This window comes from Xiphophorus maculatus, chromosome 22 (genome assembly GCF_002775205.1).
Source record: "Xiphophorus maculatus strain JP 163 A chromosome 22, X_maculatus-5.0-male, whole genome shotgun sequence".
NCBI classification, from domain to species: domain Eukaryota; kingdom Metazoa; phylum Chordata; class Actinopteri; order Cyprinodontiformes; family Poeciliidae; genus Xiphophorus; species Xiphophorus maculatus.
The window spans coordinates 8,038,751-8,057,111 of record NC_036464.1 but is presented as its reverse complement, the minus strand read 5'-3'; the positions used below and the strand labels follow the sequence as shown (position 1 = coordinate 8,057,111).

Here is an 18,361-nt window from a genome sequence, read left to right as displayed (position 1 = left end):
CAATCTGAAGCCAGTTTAGGAAAGTTTTAGCATCTACATCTGGGGTTTGACATAGAAACTCTGAAAAGATTGCATTAATTTTGTTACATTACAAGCATTTTATTTGGATTTTGCAGGACAGGGCAACACAAAGTAGAACATTATTGTGAAATAGAAAGAAAAAGATGCATATAGTTTTAAGTTTCTCTTTAAAAATTTACTTAAAATTATTGTCTGAGTTTAATTTTAAACCTGCCATCATAGCTGCAGCTCTATTAGAGTGTGTCTGTAGCATCTTTGAATGTAATTTTTTATTTTCTCGTGGATTTAGGTCTGGACTTTGACAAGACCAGGAATCTGCAACCTTTACTTTTAAAAAGACGTTTTTGCCATCAGTCCAGCTAAATGCAACTCATTTAGAGAGTTGTGACATAAATGTGACAAATGTGATGTAAACCTTTGTGAAAAGACAACTAAAAATGTTTAATGAATTTCTGCAGTAGGAAATCTTTGGTTACTTTTTTTTTTTTTTAAATCTACCATTTTATTTATGTTTTCATGTTTTAAATCTAAGAAACACATTCTGATTTTTGTGGAAAATAATGTAAACAAAAAAGAAGCTTCCAACATAATGATGATAGCCTGCTGTATGATATCCTCAAAAGTAGCATCAGATGCTAGCAGCTCAGTATCCAGGCAGCAGTGATGATACTCCACAGGATCATAAAACACGCTGCTAATCACCTCATTTGCTTTTGCTGCTCCTCTCTAAATCCCTGTCTGGTTACAAAGTCGGGCAGAGAGACAGAGTCGAGGATCTAATCTAGGGCTGCAAACTACAAATTATTTTAGATTATTCTATTAATCAGATTAAAAAAGGTTGGGCACTTTCTGCAGTTTTTATTTAAGTCTTTTTTATATTCACAATTAGAAATACATAAAAAGATGCTAATAAATATTTAGTAAAAAAAAATGCACATTTTATTCCTTTTTAGCAAAAGATGCATCTGCAGTAAAAAAAAAAAATAATTCGAACATCAGCTTAACCTTGATCTAACATCAATTCACTGTAGGGCTGATCTGTTCATTATTTTTTTGGATTAACTGAGCAAAAGGCGAATAATATTTATTTTTGAACCAGGCAACCAGGCAAACTTGAGGAGTTTGGAATAGAACAAAGAAGTTTTTTTTATTATATATCTTAAATCCAAAATGTATGTATTTTTGTAAGGTTTTGTCTTAATTGCTGTTCTGAGTGTGTTGTTTTTTCAGCAAATGTTCTTACTTTGAATCTCTATGCATTAGTATGTATTAGTTGATAATTATTTCAGTCATCGTTTTAGTCCTAATCTGATCCTCGTCCATTATGATCGATGGAAGATTTAGTTTGAATTTCCTCCTTCTCTCCATTAATACTCCTTTTCAACTCCTCTTGGGCTACATTCACACTGCAGCCTAAAGTGACCTAATTCCAATTTTTGTCAAATTGGATTATTTAGCCGTGGCCGTTCACACTTCCAAATGCATGCGACTTGTACGTGAGCTCCAGTGTGAACTGTAAACAATCTTAAAGTGTCCCGCATGCTCAGTAGAGGGCGCAATAATGTCACAGAGAGAGAGCGTGCTCGGTGTTTTGCCAACCTCTGTAAAAAAGAAGTGCTCAGTGTTTGCGGAAGTAAACGTGGATGCTAACGGTGTTGCATAGCTTACGATTTTGAAGTTGCCAGATCGTAGCCAGCATATTAACATCTTAATCCTCGTTATTGTCCGCCGTGGTTGTTTTTATTCCCGCTTGAGCATATCAGGGCGCAGAATAGTGACGTTTGTCGAGCATCTATGACGTCGGATGAATGCGGCGTGGACGCTAGGTCACGTTTGAATCGGATACGTATCGGATATCCAAGCGGCCGGGGTCACATTCGAAAAAAATCCGACCTGTGTCCTTCAGACTGTCATGAAAAGATCAGATTTATTAATTTATTACTGCAAAACAACAACAACAATAAACGTAATTGTGTTACTTCAGGCTGCAGTGTAAACAGCCTTAGTTGGAGTTCAATCTTTAGAGATGTTAATCTGCTGTTAGTAGTTTAGCATTGCTTTGTGCTACTCGCATATAAACAGTTTCACTAGTTATAGCATGAGGAAAAGGGAAGAAGTTCAAAGTGTATGAATACATTTATAGCGACTGATAAACGTTCTATTCCAGAAGCCTAAGGAGAATCCAAACACAATACATTACACAAATCTGCAACTAAACATGCTCCAGTTTGTCCCCAGTTCCAGTTCAGCTGATTTCATCATCTGGTAGCATCTGTATGTACCACTGAGCAGGCCTGCAAATCAAGGATTTAGAGGATTTGAGATATGTCAGTGAGTGACAACGTTTCCACATCGCTCATCAAACTTAAGACAAAAATCAATAACTCCATAATCTACAGAGGCACTCGTACAGAAAGCGAGATTATTTTTCATCTCCAGTGTCATTTCCACGCTCTCGGCTCACGACGAGGGGCTCCGAGCCAAATCAGAGGGAGAAGCTGATGGGCTGGAAAAAATGGCGTGCTTATCTAAGCTGAGAGAGTGGAACAGATGCAGGATGTGGCAGGATGTGTTATCATGAAGCCGAGTGAAAGGATGAGAGTAGGGGAAAGGAATATCTGCTGCCATGTCAGGACCTCTTTGGTTGGCAGAAAAAAATAAATAAAAATCCAAACAAAAGAGTTGTATAATTCTGCTTTAATAAAATATGAAGCATCAGCTTTCATTATATATGAAAACAAACAGCCTGTGGGGGACCTTAGCTGTCGTAACTCAGCTTCGATCTGCCGTCTTCTGATCAACATCGATCAGTTCTCCAAAGATTTTCCAGCAGATTTCTGTTTCCTGTCTCTTCAACACAATTACCGGAGGAGTATTTCTTATTCCTTTTAAAAGAAGACTCAAGTCTGCTGACTCTATGTTTGGAGAGGTCGAGTTTCCAGCTGAAAATAAACACCAAGCAAAGTCTTCATCTCTCTTCTTGGGTTCTTTGTTTCCCTCTCAGAGCTTCTGCTTGTCGAAGCGTCCGTTTCAGTCGCTCAAGACGTCTGCGGCGAGATCGCACACGTACGGAACGATGGCGAACAAACACGGTAAGGCCACATCACTCACTATTTGCACGAGAACTGATACAGTACAAAGAGTTGCTGCTTGTGAGAAATCTACAAACGTTGAGGGGGGTGACAACATGTTCACAAAATAAAGCAACTCGTTTTTAAAATGCTATTAAATATTCCCTTTAGATCACATTATTAAAGCCTTCTAAAAGTAATTCTGTACATGATTCTTCTCCATCACTTAAACTTTTCTAAAATTGTTAAAACTAACAAGAATTACTGACAGTAAAATACAAGTAAATCTGAGTTTAAAGGTGCAATATGTAACTTTTATATAAAACAAATGTTTTCTCTCACCATGTTATCACAGTTTGCTGTGAGACAGATAATCAGTGAAAAGATCTCCACTGCTCCTGACCAAAAACAACCAATCAGAGCCAGGAGGAGGGTCTTAGCGCTGTCAATCAACCTCATGTACTTGCTTCTTAATGTGCTAAAGGCACAGAAGCAACTTACAGATACAGGAAAATTGTTTTTCTGCTGTCATGCTCACTAATCTGAGCATTCATGACAGGTTGTGCTAGCTGCAGCGTAGCAGATAGCAATGGCGGGAGGGAGAGGGGAGGTGAGCAGCGCAAAGACGCACCTTCGGACTCTGACTGGTTGTTTCTAGTTATCACTGGGATCACTGGGAGAAGACAGAGGAGCTCGATTTGTTCACAGATTATCTGTCACCACGTAGTGATTGTTACGATTTGTTCGTAACAAATCGTAACAATCACAACATTGTCAAATATAAATATTTTTTTATAAAAGCTACATACTGCAGCTTTAAAACAAACCCTTTATCTGCAGATTGTTTATTTTAATATTTTCAACATTATAATTCAGAAGAAAATCACTTCAAGTCTTTGCATCGTAGCAGAATATCGAACCACGGCTGAGTTTGACGTTATAAGAAACTGAACGAGGGAAGAAGTGTTTTCTTTTTACCCACAGTGCCACTGAAGTGGACCACGATCAGCGGTCCCAGGGACACCCACAGGGGTCTCCGCAGGTCCTCTTCCTGTCCCAGAGGACACGCAGCTCCTTGGCCGTGTGCTGTGGAGACGACAGCATGTCCAGGTAGCATTCCTTCTCACATAGCCAGCCGGCATCCTGCAGACAGATGGCAACTCATTATCAGCAACAAAAACTGGTTATTATGGAGCATGGATTAGTTACAGGCATGCACAACTCCGAAATGCCTCGAAATGAACTTATCTTTTGTTGGTGGAGCATAATCTCAAAATCAAATTGTTATTTTTTGGATCCCACATTAGAAAAGTAATATTTTTAAGATTAGAGTCTCATTTCTCATTTCTCTAAGCCATTTCTTCACTGCACAAACACAAAATCTTACCAAGTATTTTTCTTCTAGTTTCTAGTGCAAATATGTTGGTTACAATAAGCAGTAAACCAATTAATTGCATAAAATCAATTAATCACAATAATTTTGATTTGGAAAACAGTTGTTAAAGGGATGTTCTCCTTTATTATTGTTGAAAAGCCGCCATTTTGAGAAACACTGCAAACATTTGACACCCAGTGCAAAGTATTTAGTTTGCACTACCTGACACTTTTGCCTGTTTTCCCTGTCTGAGCTTAATAATAATTATTTCAAATGCAATTTTGATGACATAGACTTTATAGTTGTTTCCATTTTGTTTTCTACTGTTAAATGTTTTTCAGAAATTAAGTTTTGATCTTTGAGTGTAGTAATAAGCCATTATTATTACATTTTTGTTGAAAATGTGACAATACTATTGTTTATTTCAATCATTTCTAGGATCATTTGTCATCAAGCAAAATGTGTTATTGTGACAGGCCTAATCTTGACAAAACTAACTTGCAAGTAACATTTCAGCAAGATATAAGCAAATATTTCCTGATTATTGATGGAAAAAGTTCCAGTTACTCAAATTAAAGGTGGGATTTTTATGGATGTTTTAGTGTGAGATTGAGAGTCTGGTATAACAGATTTATTTGTTTTAAGGATTTTTACTCATCTTTACCAGGCAGGTCAATCAAAGGAAATGGTGTGTTGCTAAGCGACATTAAAAATAAATGCCACAAAGATGTAATATAAAACTTGTTTGCACAACACAACTATTTTCCAACTTAAAACATCTGTAAACTAGTTGAAGCATGCTAGATTAACGGGAAACAAAGCTCTGTCTCCAACTCAGCTGAAATGCATTTGATTGAAATTGAATTTATTCAACTGATAACATCATAAAAGGTTATTAAACATGACTTCTGCTCCAATTTCCTTTTCGAAAGAAGAAGGTATCTGTAAAATAATGACTTACAAACAAATGTACGAATAAAGGTCAGTTTTCTTTCATGCAGCTTTGATTTTATGTAACGTGCAAATGCTACTGCTTTCCTCTGGAGGAAACACTATTTGTATGCATTATTCATTTCCCTTCTTGAGTTTTTCTCTCTTAATGTCAAACTCTGACCTTTGTGAATCCAGTGGTAATAAAAGTGTACAGTGAACATCGGACCCAACAATGTAGAACATCAAAAGCCTGATTAGTTGTTTTGCAGCTCAGAAAATGTGAGTCTCATTTGTTTCACCTGATATTTCTGCGGTCCGACGGCTGCCATCCATATTCCCATGCTTACGTCTTCTCCCTGTAACAAAACAACCCAGACGGGTTGCTCATTTTTATAGAAATGATTATCTGTCACGGCCGCTAAGCATGACGGCTTATGAGGGCGATTGTAGATAAAGAGAAAGGAAGAGTGAATTTCAGCCAAAAGGTTTTAGATTAATCTCAGAAATTTTCTTTTAAAAAAACAACACATTTCAGGGTTTCAAAAGTCTGAAATTTTTTAATTTTGAAAATCAGAAGTTTTTAAGAAAATTAATCTCAAAATTTGGGGTTTTTGGCAAAAGAAATTCTAATTTTTGCAAAACTTCTTAGTTTCAAAAGTAGAAAATATTTTTGCCTTTTCATAAATTTCCCTGTTTTTTTCTAGAAAATTTCTGAGATTAAATTGCAAAATTTGGGGGACTTTTGCCAAATTTTTTCAGCTTTTGGAAAATTTCCTAGTTTCAAAAGTAAAAATACGTTGGCCTCAGGAATTTCCCTTTTTTTCTGTAAAATTTCTGAGATTAATCTCAAAATTTCTGAGTTTTTTCTAGCAAATTCTCAACTTTAGAAACCTCAAGTTTTCACTGTTTTTACTAGAAAATTTCTGAGATTAAATTGCAAAATTTGGGGGACTTTTGCCAAATTTTTTCAGCTTTTGGAAAATTTACTAGTTTCAAAAGTAAAAATACGTTGGCCTCAGGAATTTCCCTTTTTTTCTGTAAAATTTCTGAGATTAATCTCAAAATTTCTGAGTTTTTTCTAGCAAATTCTCAACTTTAGAAACCTCAAGTTTTCACTGTTTTTACTAGAAAATTTCTGAGATTAATCTAAAAATTTCTTAGTTTTCTAGCAAATTTTTTGACTTTTCAAACTCATAAATTTCCATGTTTTTTTTGGCAGAAATGTACTCTTCTTTTTCTATGTCCTTCTAAAGTTATAGCTAAGTGAGCTCTACCTGATAGGCCTTCAGCTTCTCTGCGTTGCTGGCGAGCCACTGGACCAGGTCACGAGAAACCACGTATCCAGAGCCGCAGGCGAACGCTGGGTAAGCCGGGCTGGCGTACTCCAGTTCCTGCCACTTCCCGATCCGATCCACGGCCCAGCTCTGCCTGAAACTGGGTCGGGAGGTAATATACAGTCAAAGGCAGAACCGAGGAAAGAAAAAAAAAAAAAAAGACATCATCATCATCAGGATCTGACACCGAGCTGTCCTTACTTCCCCCACCAGAAGTTTCTGCGCTTCAGACCCTTATGGTCAATTTTCATTAACACCGAGTCCACGTCGATGTAACAATCATCATCCGTCTTCAGCAGCAGATTAAAGTCAGCGTTTCCCACGGACCTGTCAGAAAAGGGAATTTGCAACTTTAATTAAAAAAAAAAAAAAAAGCACCCGATTGTTTGCAATATATCAGAGCAGATTTATTCTCTAATACCACAGCGAGAGAGAATAAGACAAGAAGCCTGCAGATAACCTTAGAAGAGCACACACTCCTGGTAAAATGCCAGAGAAAATGAGACTATGACACAAAATTTCCAATATAGTTTTGTGCAATAAATACCACACAACTCGACAAAAAAATAAAATAAAAAATAGGTTAAAATAGGAGATATTTTATTACTCCCCTAAGGAAAATTGTTGCCACGACAGCAGCAGTGAAGCCATTTAAACAAAACCGACAGAAAACATGTAACATGGCGCATTAGTAACATAAGGACATTTCCATCAATTATCTATACATGGTACAGTATATGACAATGTATAGAGTCAAATAAATGAGTGAATGGAAGATCCAGATATGATTGTTTGTAGGAGAGTTTAATGGCTGCTAGCAGGGATCAGAAAATTAAGAGAAAAAAATAAAAATGTTGTGTAACCTGCTGCAGATTTAGTACTTCCTGGCATCAATTAGAGTCAATCTGATTAATCTGAAATAAGGCTGTAGCACTGTTACTTCGCAGAGTATCTGCAGGCTTCAGCAAGGTGTCTTCACATTGTGAGCTTTTCCATGCTGAGTAATCAGAAGATGCTTAAACAACCTTTCAGTTTAAGGCTGTTGCAGATTTGTTGATTTAGTTAACCTGCCGGAGATTATTTGTCGTACTCCTATTTTATCGCATCTCAAAAACAGGAATGTGTACACTTTTTAGACCCACTGCAGCTGTCAATTTAAAGCCTAATACCGCTCAGGGAGTACATTCTACTATCTGATGACTCACAACGGTGAAGCTTCTCCGACTGGCTGATTGCAGCCGTAATTTTAGCACAAAGACGTTTTGAGGCGACGGCATGCTTTCATTTCAGGTTGCTGATTTCCTCTGAGGGCTCAGGCAATTTGGAGACAGAGAATCGAGTCATTAGCACTTGGCATACCATTTATAGAACTGAAGCAACTTGGAAGGCACGTTCCTGTAGGTGTCCACCACGTCTACAAACACCACATCGCCATGCCTGAGGCTTTCCTCCTGCAGAGTGGCGTCCTCCCGCCTCAAACCGGAGGCGTGCTTCTCCATCCTGGCAGCGCGGCCTCGTAGGAGCCCGGACAATCCGTCTTCATCTGACACCCAGATACCACCATGGAGGTAATCAGGAGCAAAACGATAGAAAAAGATAAGAGTTTTTAGATGCTGCAAGGATTTAATCTGCTAGATTTTCAACAAAAGCGCATTCTTGAGATGATAGCTAATTACTGGCTGTCAAAACAATGATAAAGCTGCAGCATGTTACAAAATGGATCATTAAGTCTGTTTTCAGAGACGCTGAATGATTAATTGAACTTTTTTCCACACAAAATGGCTATGAATTCATTCTCAAGCAGAAACAGATGTAAACACATACGAGTAACAATCAATAATCCAACAACAACAGGTGTCCATTTGGCATAAGTGCAGGAGCTTTCAGGTATCTCTTAACCTGCCAGAATGAGAAATGCCTTTTTGAGCTTTTAGATTGCGATTATCTTTTTTATAACAGATGGTTCTTGGATGGATATTGATTGAACACTTTTCATAAAAAGCACAGCTGAATCAACGCCGTCGCAAGACTAACCGTAGATGGTAAACATGAATCCTCCAGCCAAACCGGGAAATCCAAGAGCACTTCTGTGAGGCAAGACGCCTTCTGCAATCTGCATTTCCAAAGAGCAAAACAACGGTTTTACAGTCTGAAATATGTAAACATCTCTCCAGGTGTGGCTTTCTTTGAGACGTAAATACTTACAGAGGAGATCTTGAGGACGCCGCCGCCATCATTGAGCTCCACGGACGAGGAGTTGACAGTGGTGAGCGGAACAGAGTCCTGACTCTCCCAAACCAGCGTCCCCTCAAAACCCTAAACAAAAACAAATTCATTCAGGTGCATGATGATGTTCAGATTTTACACTGATTTAAATAAATGAAATAATTGAACTTTTACACATTTTGTCATGTGGTTGTATGTATCTGCTCTGCATCCCCAGGACTAGAACCAAACATGCAGAAGCAGCATTCAGCTTCTATGCACCACAAATCTGGAACAAACTTTCAGAAAACTGCAAAACAGCTGAAACACTGAGTTCCTTTAAATCAAGACTAAAACCCACATGTTTTTAGTTGCCTTTGAGCCGTTACACTGGGTTACAAAAAATATTTTTTTAAGTTGTCTATTTTTTCAACTGAATTATGACTATTTTGAACCACTGAATCCCAATCAGGTCAGTTTTTACTCTAATTTGATCTCAGTGTGAATCAGTTACTTGAATAACTCTTAGGTTCAAGAAAAAACAGTTAAAAGAAATTCATCGACATGCAGACATGGGCTCGGCCAGAACAGGAACAGGCTCATTCTTATTTACTATTTACTTGGTTTTTTTTTCTTTTCTCTTACATTATTCTATTTTGAACTTTGAATGCTGTAGTCTTTCTCTGGAAAACAGATTTATAACAGTTGCTTTATTTATCAAGATGCACAAGTCTACTTTTCTTTTCTTCTTGAGTATTGAAATTGGCATTATGTTATTGTGGATATATGTCCTGTAAAATTAGCTTCCTTGGGAATCAATAAAAATAAAATAAAAACAAAAGACTTGGGTTTTGTTCGCCTGCTGTGTCGACGTTTCTGTCGTCTCTAGAAATGCAAAGCTGGTGGAGAAATACCCCAAAATGACATGCAGCTATAACTGCAGCAAGAAATAGTCCTGCAAAGTATTTACTCAACGGGATGAAGAACCTTTCATATTTTTATTTGCACTTCTTTGTGTTGGTCTAGTAGTGCATAAAATATCACAAATTTGCGCTTTTTAAAGGTCAAAACCTTTGTTATCTAGAATGATTCAGATGTTTTCCAAACAAAACTGCATTAAAGGTTAATGTAAAACCTAGATACTTCATTTTTGAGGCTTCACCGCCATGTGAAAAAAAGTGATATTCTCAATGAGGATTGAGTAAAGCAAAATGTTTAAAATGTTACAGCAGGAAGAGCAGCACTGCTTCAGACTTTAAATAAAAACAGGAGCGAACTTAAAGTTTTATCACAATATTTAGTCATAATATTGTGATAATGAAAAGTGACAGTAAGAACTATTTATTGCTTTTTTAGGTAACTATATGGCTGCTCTTGAAATACACATAAAGCATAATTTCAATCACTAAAATGCTCCCAGTAACTGCATTAAACTTTTTTTTATTGGTATTTATTAATACACATATTGAAAAAGCAGTGGAAAAAATAGCATATAATCCTGACAACATGCACAGTTTTTAGACATTAATTGGAGTTTATTGTGACAACAATAAATCAAAATCTTATGATTAGAAATTTATGGCAATAAACCCCTGATTAAAAGGTCATTTTTGTTCATAATATATTTACAGATATTAGGATTTTAAAAAAAAATCAATATGAAAAGAAGGAATGAGCCATTTGTAAAAAAAAAAAAAAAAATCCATGTTTTTGACTCAAGCCTGAGGGTTTTCATCCCTGGTTTGGTTGAAGCGCGGCACCCTGAGTGGAGAAACTGACCTTGGGCAAGATGAACTGCTCCACTGGTTTGTACCACACCCAGTTCACCACGGTCCCCATGCTGATGGAGCTGAAGCGGGCAGTAACCACAGCCTCCTGCAGAGAGAAAAGAAAAACTAGAGTTATTAAAGAATCAAGAGCGTTCCACAATAAAACATGAAAGCATCAGTTTTTAAAAGTGAGGTCAGCCGAGTCCTCCAGCTGCCCCCAAGCTCAGTTTCTACCGAGCTTCACAGATAAAAGCGCTCCATCACCTCCTGGTCCAGCTGCAGAAGCTTCACCGTCACGTTGCCGTGCAGTTCAGGCTGCGTCCCACTGGAAAACACCCCGAGCCGGGTGATCACCACCGGGTGCAGGATTTTAAAGTCCAGAGCGATGGCCGACACGTCGGAGGAGACGAGCAGCGAGGGGTCGGCCACCGTCACGATCTCCATCTCTGCATCCTGACCCAACACTGCATCACAGGTGGTCGGGAAAACACATTTAATATTTATTACTAACATGCACACAGTACATTTTCCTGTGATAAACACTCAGCGCCTTTAAAGGAAGAAAAAAAAAACTCTTTAAAGCAACACTAGCAGCTCTCTGAGGAGCTGGTTTTCTGGATTGCTCGCTTCAAAGTGAGCTCCTGCTCACCAGCGTGGCTTCTTAATTACAAAAAGAGAAGTTTATTATTCGGGAGATCAATGGAAAGATCAAGGCTGTTAAAGAGAAGCAGGGTTTTCACTTTAGATGCAATCTGCACCAGTTTCACTGCTCCATCCAAAATAAAGGCAATTAGAGGTGAGGAATCACAGGGAGTGAGTAGCGGTTTATCAAACCAAATGTTTTTCTCCCTGACAGAGTGGAATTGAACTGCAGCATCTGAAGATGTAGGTGATGTTTCTGTGCTGATTAAATGCAGAAGCTTAGCCTGTGCAAGCTTTTCAAAACAAATGGAGCTCCTGCTTGCAAAGCCCTGTTTGTGAATTGTAGAGTCGCTATAACATTAGTAATAAAGCTTAATTATCATTTGCAGTAATTTTAATTAAATTAGATTTGGCAGCTAGATACTTCTGAATCTGTTTTTGTTTCGAAGCAATTCAGCTGGAGCATTATTCGTCTCCTGTAGTGTTATTAGCATTAGCCCACTGCGTATTTAGTAACACTAGCTTTGATGGTTTGTTTAGAAAAACGAGTGCAAGTTACTTTGTTCAGATATTTGAAGGCTTTGAAAACGATTACTGCAGTTTGAAAGAAACAAATGTGTAGAACCATAGAGATCTGCTTTTCCTCCTAATACTCTATGATGATAATTAACTATACAGACTTCAATTCTGTACTATAAGTTGAACTGAATTCTTGCAAATCTCTCAAGTGTGTTGGGATGATGTTTGTTGAGAATTTGTGCAGTAAAAATCAGCAAAATGAATGTTTTTTTATGTGACATGCTGATTCATGTCATCTGAGCCAACAGAGCCGCAGTAGCAAAAGCAACAAATGCTAAGTTCACTCAACATCCACCTGGTGTGACAGAGGAGAGAGCGTCTGCACAGTCATCCTGAATTAAACGGTAGTGACAGAGGGGAAATGCATGAAGTGTGTTACACAATAGGCAGACTTTCACATAATAATCCTGCTTTTCTATCTCACAGAACTTCGAAGACCAAACCTGCTTCATTTATAGTGCACTTTGAATTAAAACATAGTTTACAAAGTGATTTACATCTGTGTAGTATATATGTACAGAATATGTACACGTATAAATACAGCTCTGGAAAAAATGAAAACCCCACTGCACTGAAAACCTCCTAGTTATTCCACCAAATATTGATTTCTGAGTTAAAATATTAGTACTGTTGTTTCTAAATGAATATGAACTTGTTTTCTTTGCATTCTTCACAGTCTGAAAGCACTGCATCTTTTTCAGAATTTTGACCATTTCTCATTTTCTGCAAATAAATACTAAATTTTTGCTTGGAATTTCGTAGACATGTCTAGTAGTTCATAGAATAAAAGAACAATGTACATTTTACTCAAACATATCTCTGATTTTACCTATAAAAAGTAAAATCAGAGAAACTGATCATTTTAAGTGGTCTCATAAACTTTAATTTTGTAAATAAAGCTTAACACTGGTACTGGAAGATATTTTAAGTATCTAAAACAAAACACAACTACAAACATAAAACAGAAAATAACTATAAACCACACACATCCAAAACCATAAAAAATGGATTATAAAGTATCTGTAAACAAAATAGTTCATTTTAAATAATGCCCTCCCTCCTTTAACCTTTCCATACTTTATTTGTTCTTGTTAGTCTTATTTTTTTTCTAACACTGCAAAGCTTTATATCTGCTGCTGCTGTTAAACTAGAATTTCCCCTTTATGTAGCAATAAATGCTATTTCTATTCTATTCTTTTTCCATTCTTTTCCAAACCTGGAAAAAATCCTAAACGTCATGTTTTTCCAAACTGCAGAGAATAGCATTCGTTGTGAAAATAATTAGCATTATTAAGCATTTCTCATTGATACATTGAGGTATGAAACAGGTTTCTTTTCAAAGAAACCTTCATCAGAAACCATAAAAACTGCTTTACCTCACTATAAAAATATTTTCTAGCAAAATTAAGCATTTATAATACAGCATTTTGTTCTTTTGCTATATAACTTGAAAGCCTGGTAGGTCATAGTAATTATTTACCCGAGCTGAATATCAGGAGAAGCTGCGTGCAAAGTACAAGCTCATTTAAAAAAAACTAGAGCAAAGTTTTAAGGGGCTAATTAACATTCACCTCATTGTAGTCCCTGAGACAAATGCATCACAAACAAACACGTTTCAGCAACAAATTAACTTGTGCTTTGACCTGAATCCAGAGTCCAGCGGCTAACTGTCTTTAAAAGCAGCCGCTGTCTCTCTTTTCTCTTCCAATTACACTGAGCACCTCACACTGAAGCAGCCTGCGATTCGGAGGCAAATCACGTCAATGCGTGTGGCCATTAACACGGCGGCGGTGAGTGAGGGAAAATAAAACGCTGCTCTGACCTTAAAGGCTGTCGTCTGAAAAAAAAAGTCCATTCTGATGAGCAGTAATTATGTTTTCGTGCCGAGCAGAAAACACGGAGCTGGACCGACTCTGTGAAGGTGAGAGACGGTAACTATCACTGCAGACGTCCAATCTGACAATTGATTCTGTCCAATTACAGCATATATGGTGCATCTAAGCACGGCTGGAGGGATAACCTTGGTAAAAAAAAACAAAAAAAAAAACACCACTGATTTACTGGATCAGAGTACCATAACATTTTTAAGCATATTTATTTTTAATGCATCTGATATTTCACTTAAATAAACTGCTTTTTTCCAGGTTTATTTAAAATGTCCTTGCAGATAACCTCTAATTTGATGCAGGTGGCGTCCAAATCCCTAAAATGTGACAAATACATCCGTTTGGTATTAATTAGTTGTTAAATTAAAAAAGTTTCTAATAAATTAATTTACTAATTTAGAGGCTTTGAAATGATCCAGAACTACTAGAAAAGGTACTTTATATAGTGTTTGTTAATATGGTAAACCTTGAGAGTGGACTTGTATTTTATATTCAGTTAATGAGAGAACATCTGGATCTTTGAATGTGTAAAAATGCAGAGCTATGAGATGGTATTATGTCCGAAATAATAACTTGTTGACATTTTTGAGTCTAAAGACTGTAATTCCAACAATTTGAACTCACTCTCCCTTCAATTAATCGCATAATAAATTAAAATTATTCTCATAATCTGCATGTTTTATCATTTATCTCTTTTACTTTGATACTTTGAGGTGATAAATTGTGAGATTATTCAGTTTGAAGTAATTTGTTGTAGCTAAATAACAAAACGTCAAACAGAAAATTAAAATAATTCTCATAATCTATGGTACTGATTACAGTAGTTAAAATGCTTTTATCTATAATGTTTATTGGCTGTTCCAGGTTTTGGAAGGTAAAATGTCTATTTTGTAAGTGAAGTGCAGTAGCCTTTTGTGGGCCAGCTGAGCAGCAATGCACAGCAGTAGGTGGAGGAGGGGCGATGTTTTATTAATCAGCGCCTAGCTTCATTTTATAAGCGCCACTTTTCATATTAGTGAGCCATTCCTTGTTTCATCTGCAGCAGACTTAGTCAGTCATTTCTGCAAAAGCCTTGGACGGAGAAAAGAAAGTTGTCCTTGAGCTGTGGGTGAGCATGAATAACGCTTTTTCACCTCCTTTTTTTCTGAATACTCATTCTTTTCATTCTCCCAACTCCTCTGCCGTTGTTTTGCCTCCGCTGCTTCTGACAGCACGTTGCAGGCAGAGAGGCGTACCCCGGCATTGCAGACCGCAGAACTCGACCTTCTACTCTCACCTGGCTCGCTGAAGTTCAGGAGGGAGCAAGAGTACGGATCCTCCCTGTCCTCATCCGGGATGGGACACCCATGCCGACCCACGATGAACTTCACCGCCACTCTGGAAGAAGGAGCAGAAACACAGCAGCACGATTCATTTAAAAGAATAAAAAATAATTATTTCGACTTCTTTTGTTGTCGTTTTGTGCAACATTATCCAGCTACAAACATCTCAAAAGCCTGTCCATCTCTCTCTCCACCCTCCGTTACCATGGTTACCGGGGGGTTGCTTAAAGGCCATCCACACCTTATCGGTGCCCAGATCACCGAACGAGAAGAATGAAAAGAGAGAACAACATTGGCCACTGGTCAGGCCGAGATAAAAGGATGGATTCCACAGTCAGGCATCTGTTGCCGGCTGGAGGCTTTATTTCCACTATACGAGTTCAGAGTGAAAGTATAAAAAAAAAAAACAGACAGAGAGAGAGAGAGGGCGATGAAGTTGGAGCGTCGGCTCACAAACCTGTGCTGGAAGTGCGGGTGATCTGTAATGTAGCCCAGCCATGTGTCTCTTATCGCTTGCCGGAGGTCATGATGGTGCCTTGCGGACAGAACTCCCACCAAAACGTCAAAGAAAGGCAAGCGCTCATCTGCATTGAAAATGTACAGATATTTACATGTTGTGTTTGAAGTTTAAGCAAAGTGATTAATACCATTCGTTCATTACTTTCTATTGATCATAATGCATCGTCCATAGCCCAAACATCAACTAAATAAATGCCTCGGCCTGAGGATATTTTGGGAATTCCTTCATTTTCTTTCTTTGATAGAAGCGACTGCCTCTATCAAAGATCCTGCAGAGCGTATTCTCTCTTTTGTAAGCTATACTCCTCAGAAAAATAAATAAATAACCCAACATATCAGAATCCTCAGCTCAGATCTCAGAAAACGCCATGAAATCTGTATTTTAGTTTAAAGTTTTCACAAAATTCAGCTGAACAGCCACTTCTTTTTTGTTGCAAGCTGATCTGACTACTGAGCTGGGTAGAAAAATGTAATAGCATTAAATACAAATGACATGATGGCTAATTAAACACTAATAATTAAAACAAAATAAAATAAAACAAAACAACGGGATCTGGCAACCTAGCTTGATTAAAACGAATGTAACATAATTTTACAATCGTAAAACGAATGTAACGATTGTAAAAATAACCAAGAATGATGCATAGAAATAAAAAAAATTAATAAGAAGTATCAAGCAGGGTAATAAATGGCAGCAACTTCATATGAAAGCTTAGTTTTATCATTGTCAATTTAATCTTTTTTGCAAAATACAGATACATATTTAAGACATGCTTTGCTAAAATCATTTAAATTTGATGCATTTTTAATGTGCCATATCCTCAAACTTAAACTTAGCATTCGTTAATAACTAAGGTTTTTATATACGACAGTCACCAAATTTACTAATGTATATCAAGGCACATTTTTATGTCTAAACTCTTTGGAAAAACTAAATAATTAATGACCTTTCTTACAATAGTAAACTCAACTGTATAATTTAGATTAGAACACAATACAGCCAAAGCAAAAATGATTAGATAGACAAAATATAAATATTTATATAAGCAGGCAGAGATAACAGAGATTCATGTTTTTGTTCTGATAATTAGTCTGTTCAATTATATTAAATAATTCATTCATCATCCATCAAGAGCAGCTTCATTTATACTCAAGTGTCAAAGAAGGTTCCTCATGATTCTATAAGTGGTAATCCGTGTAAAGACAGCATAAAGAACCAGATTACACACAATCCAGGGTCTAAAGTGAGTCTTTATCTACAGTCTGGGGATAAAAGGCTGAGATGCTGCGCTCCCTGACTATCCCAGCAACGCCCAGCACTACTGAACTGGAACATTCACATAATTTATCCACAAAACGCACAGAATAGCACACATTATTATACAGCTTAGCCATTAACTACTTGTTCACACACAAACTGAATAACACAGCGGGAGGTAAGAGGCAAAGTTAGCCAGCTGCTACCACGTAAAAAAGTTCCGAGGCTTCGCAGAGGTAAAGCCCGGATAGGGAGGCTAAAAATTAAAAGTACCCGAGCGTGTGCTGTTCTCCAGTGGGGTGAAGAAGAAGGAGAAGGAGGGTCGTTGTGCCAACCACAAGTGCACCAGGACGGCGACAGCACAGGGCAGCAGGAAGAGCGCTAGCCTCCGCATGGACGGAGCCCTTCATTCAGCCGCAGCAGGCTTAAGCTGGAGCGGAGTGGAGCCTCTTCCTGAGCCGCACGGCGCTGCGTGGTGTGAGCCGCTCCGTGTGTGCGCTTCATTTCAGCTCCGCAGATCTCCGCCGGGCTCCCAGCACTACCTCTAGTCTGCCTCCGCTGCTCAGGGAGCCGGACCAATGGGAGGCGGCGAATTCTGCCGTGGTGCATTCTGGGAAGTGAAGTTGGAGCGTATAGCTAGGAAGCTAGTCAAAGAAATAAAATAAAATAAAATAAAATAAAATAAAATAAAATAAAATTAAAAACAATATCTTATATGAAATAAAATAAAATAAAAATTTAATTAAAGTAATAAATCTCCAACTTACGTCAGAATACAAAGGACATTGTGGATAAAAAATAAAATTTCCGTCAAAAATCCACAGAAATTCTTTAATTAATCTCAGAAATTTTCCCAAAAAACTTGGAAATTTCGCCATTTGAAAAGTCAAAACTTGGCTAGAAAAAAAACAGATTAATCTCAGATATTTTCTTGAAAAAAAATTATTTTTCAAATTAATCTTTTTAAAAAAAAAATAATTTCTGAAATTAATCTCATAATCTGGAAGGCTAGCCATCTAAAGTAATATACAATTTCAGAATTGTACCATATAAAGGGCGAACATAAACAACCTTGAGCATTTTCTTCATCAGATAGTGACACAAAAAAGTATCTTCAGTCAGAGGCTTTCTTCAAGATAATATGACTTACAACAGCATTAAGTTTCTCTCTTAGATTAATCAGAAGTTAATAATTCAGTTTAAAAAACTGTTGTTATTACAATTGTTGTTGTTACTATCACATCTTTTTTTTGATAAAGAACAGTAAATATGTAGTCTGGTGTCTCATAAATTAAAAGCACTGCAGTCAGCCTTCTTACGTTTATAGCATAAAAAAAACACTTTTATTTCCTTGAGTTTCCTTAATTCAGCTTCCTTTCTTTCCCCTTCACTTTGCTCTGCGAGTATCTAATGAAAACAGAAAAACACTGTGAACAGAATACAAAAT

The 18,361-nt window shown here is 37.3% G+C and overlaps 1 protein-coding gene across 1 annotated transcript; it reads right to left on the bottom strand.

Moving 5' to 3' along the window:
• Positions 1-1,978: 1,978 nt before the first annotated feature.
• b3galnt2 (beta-1,3-N-acetylgalactosaminyltransferase 2) lies at positions 1,979-17,456 on the bottom strand. Its single transcript, XM_014469539.2, has 12 exons — positions 17,188-17,456; positions 15,595-15,721; positions 15,092-15,192; positions 10,973-11,172; positions 10,719-10,814; positions 8,940-9,050; positions 8,769-8,847; positions 8,094-8,277; positions 6,936-7,061; positions 6,675-6,834; positions 5,700-5,756; positions 1,979-4,235 (listed from the first exon to the last, which is right to left on the bottom strand). Exons 1-12 carry the CDS (start codon positions 17,306-17,308, stop codon positions 4,098-4,100), a joined length of 1,500 nt encoding a protein of 499 aa, XP_014325025.1. The 5' UTR covers positions 17,309-17,456; the 3' UTR covers positions 1,979-4,097.
• Between the last annotated feature and the right edge of the window lie 905 nt (positions 17,457-18,361).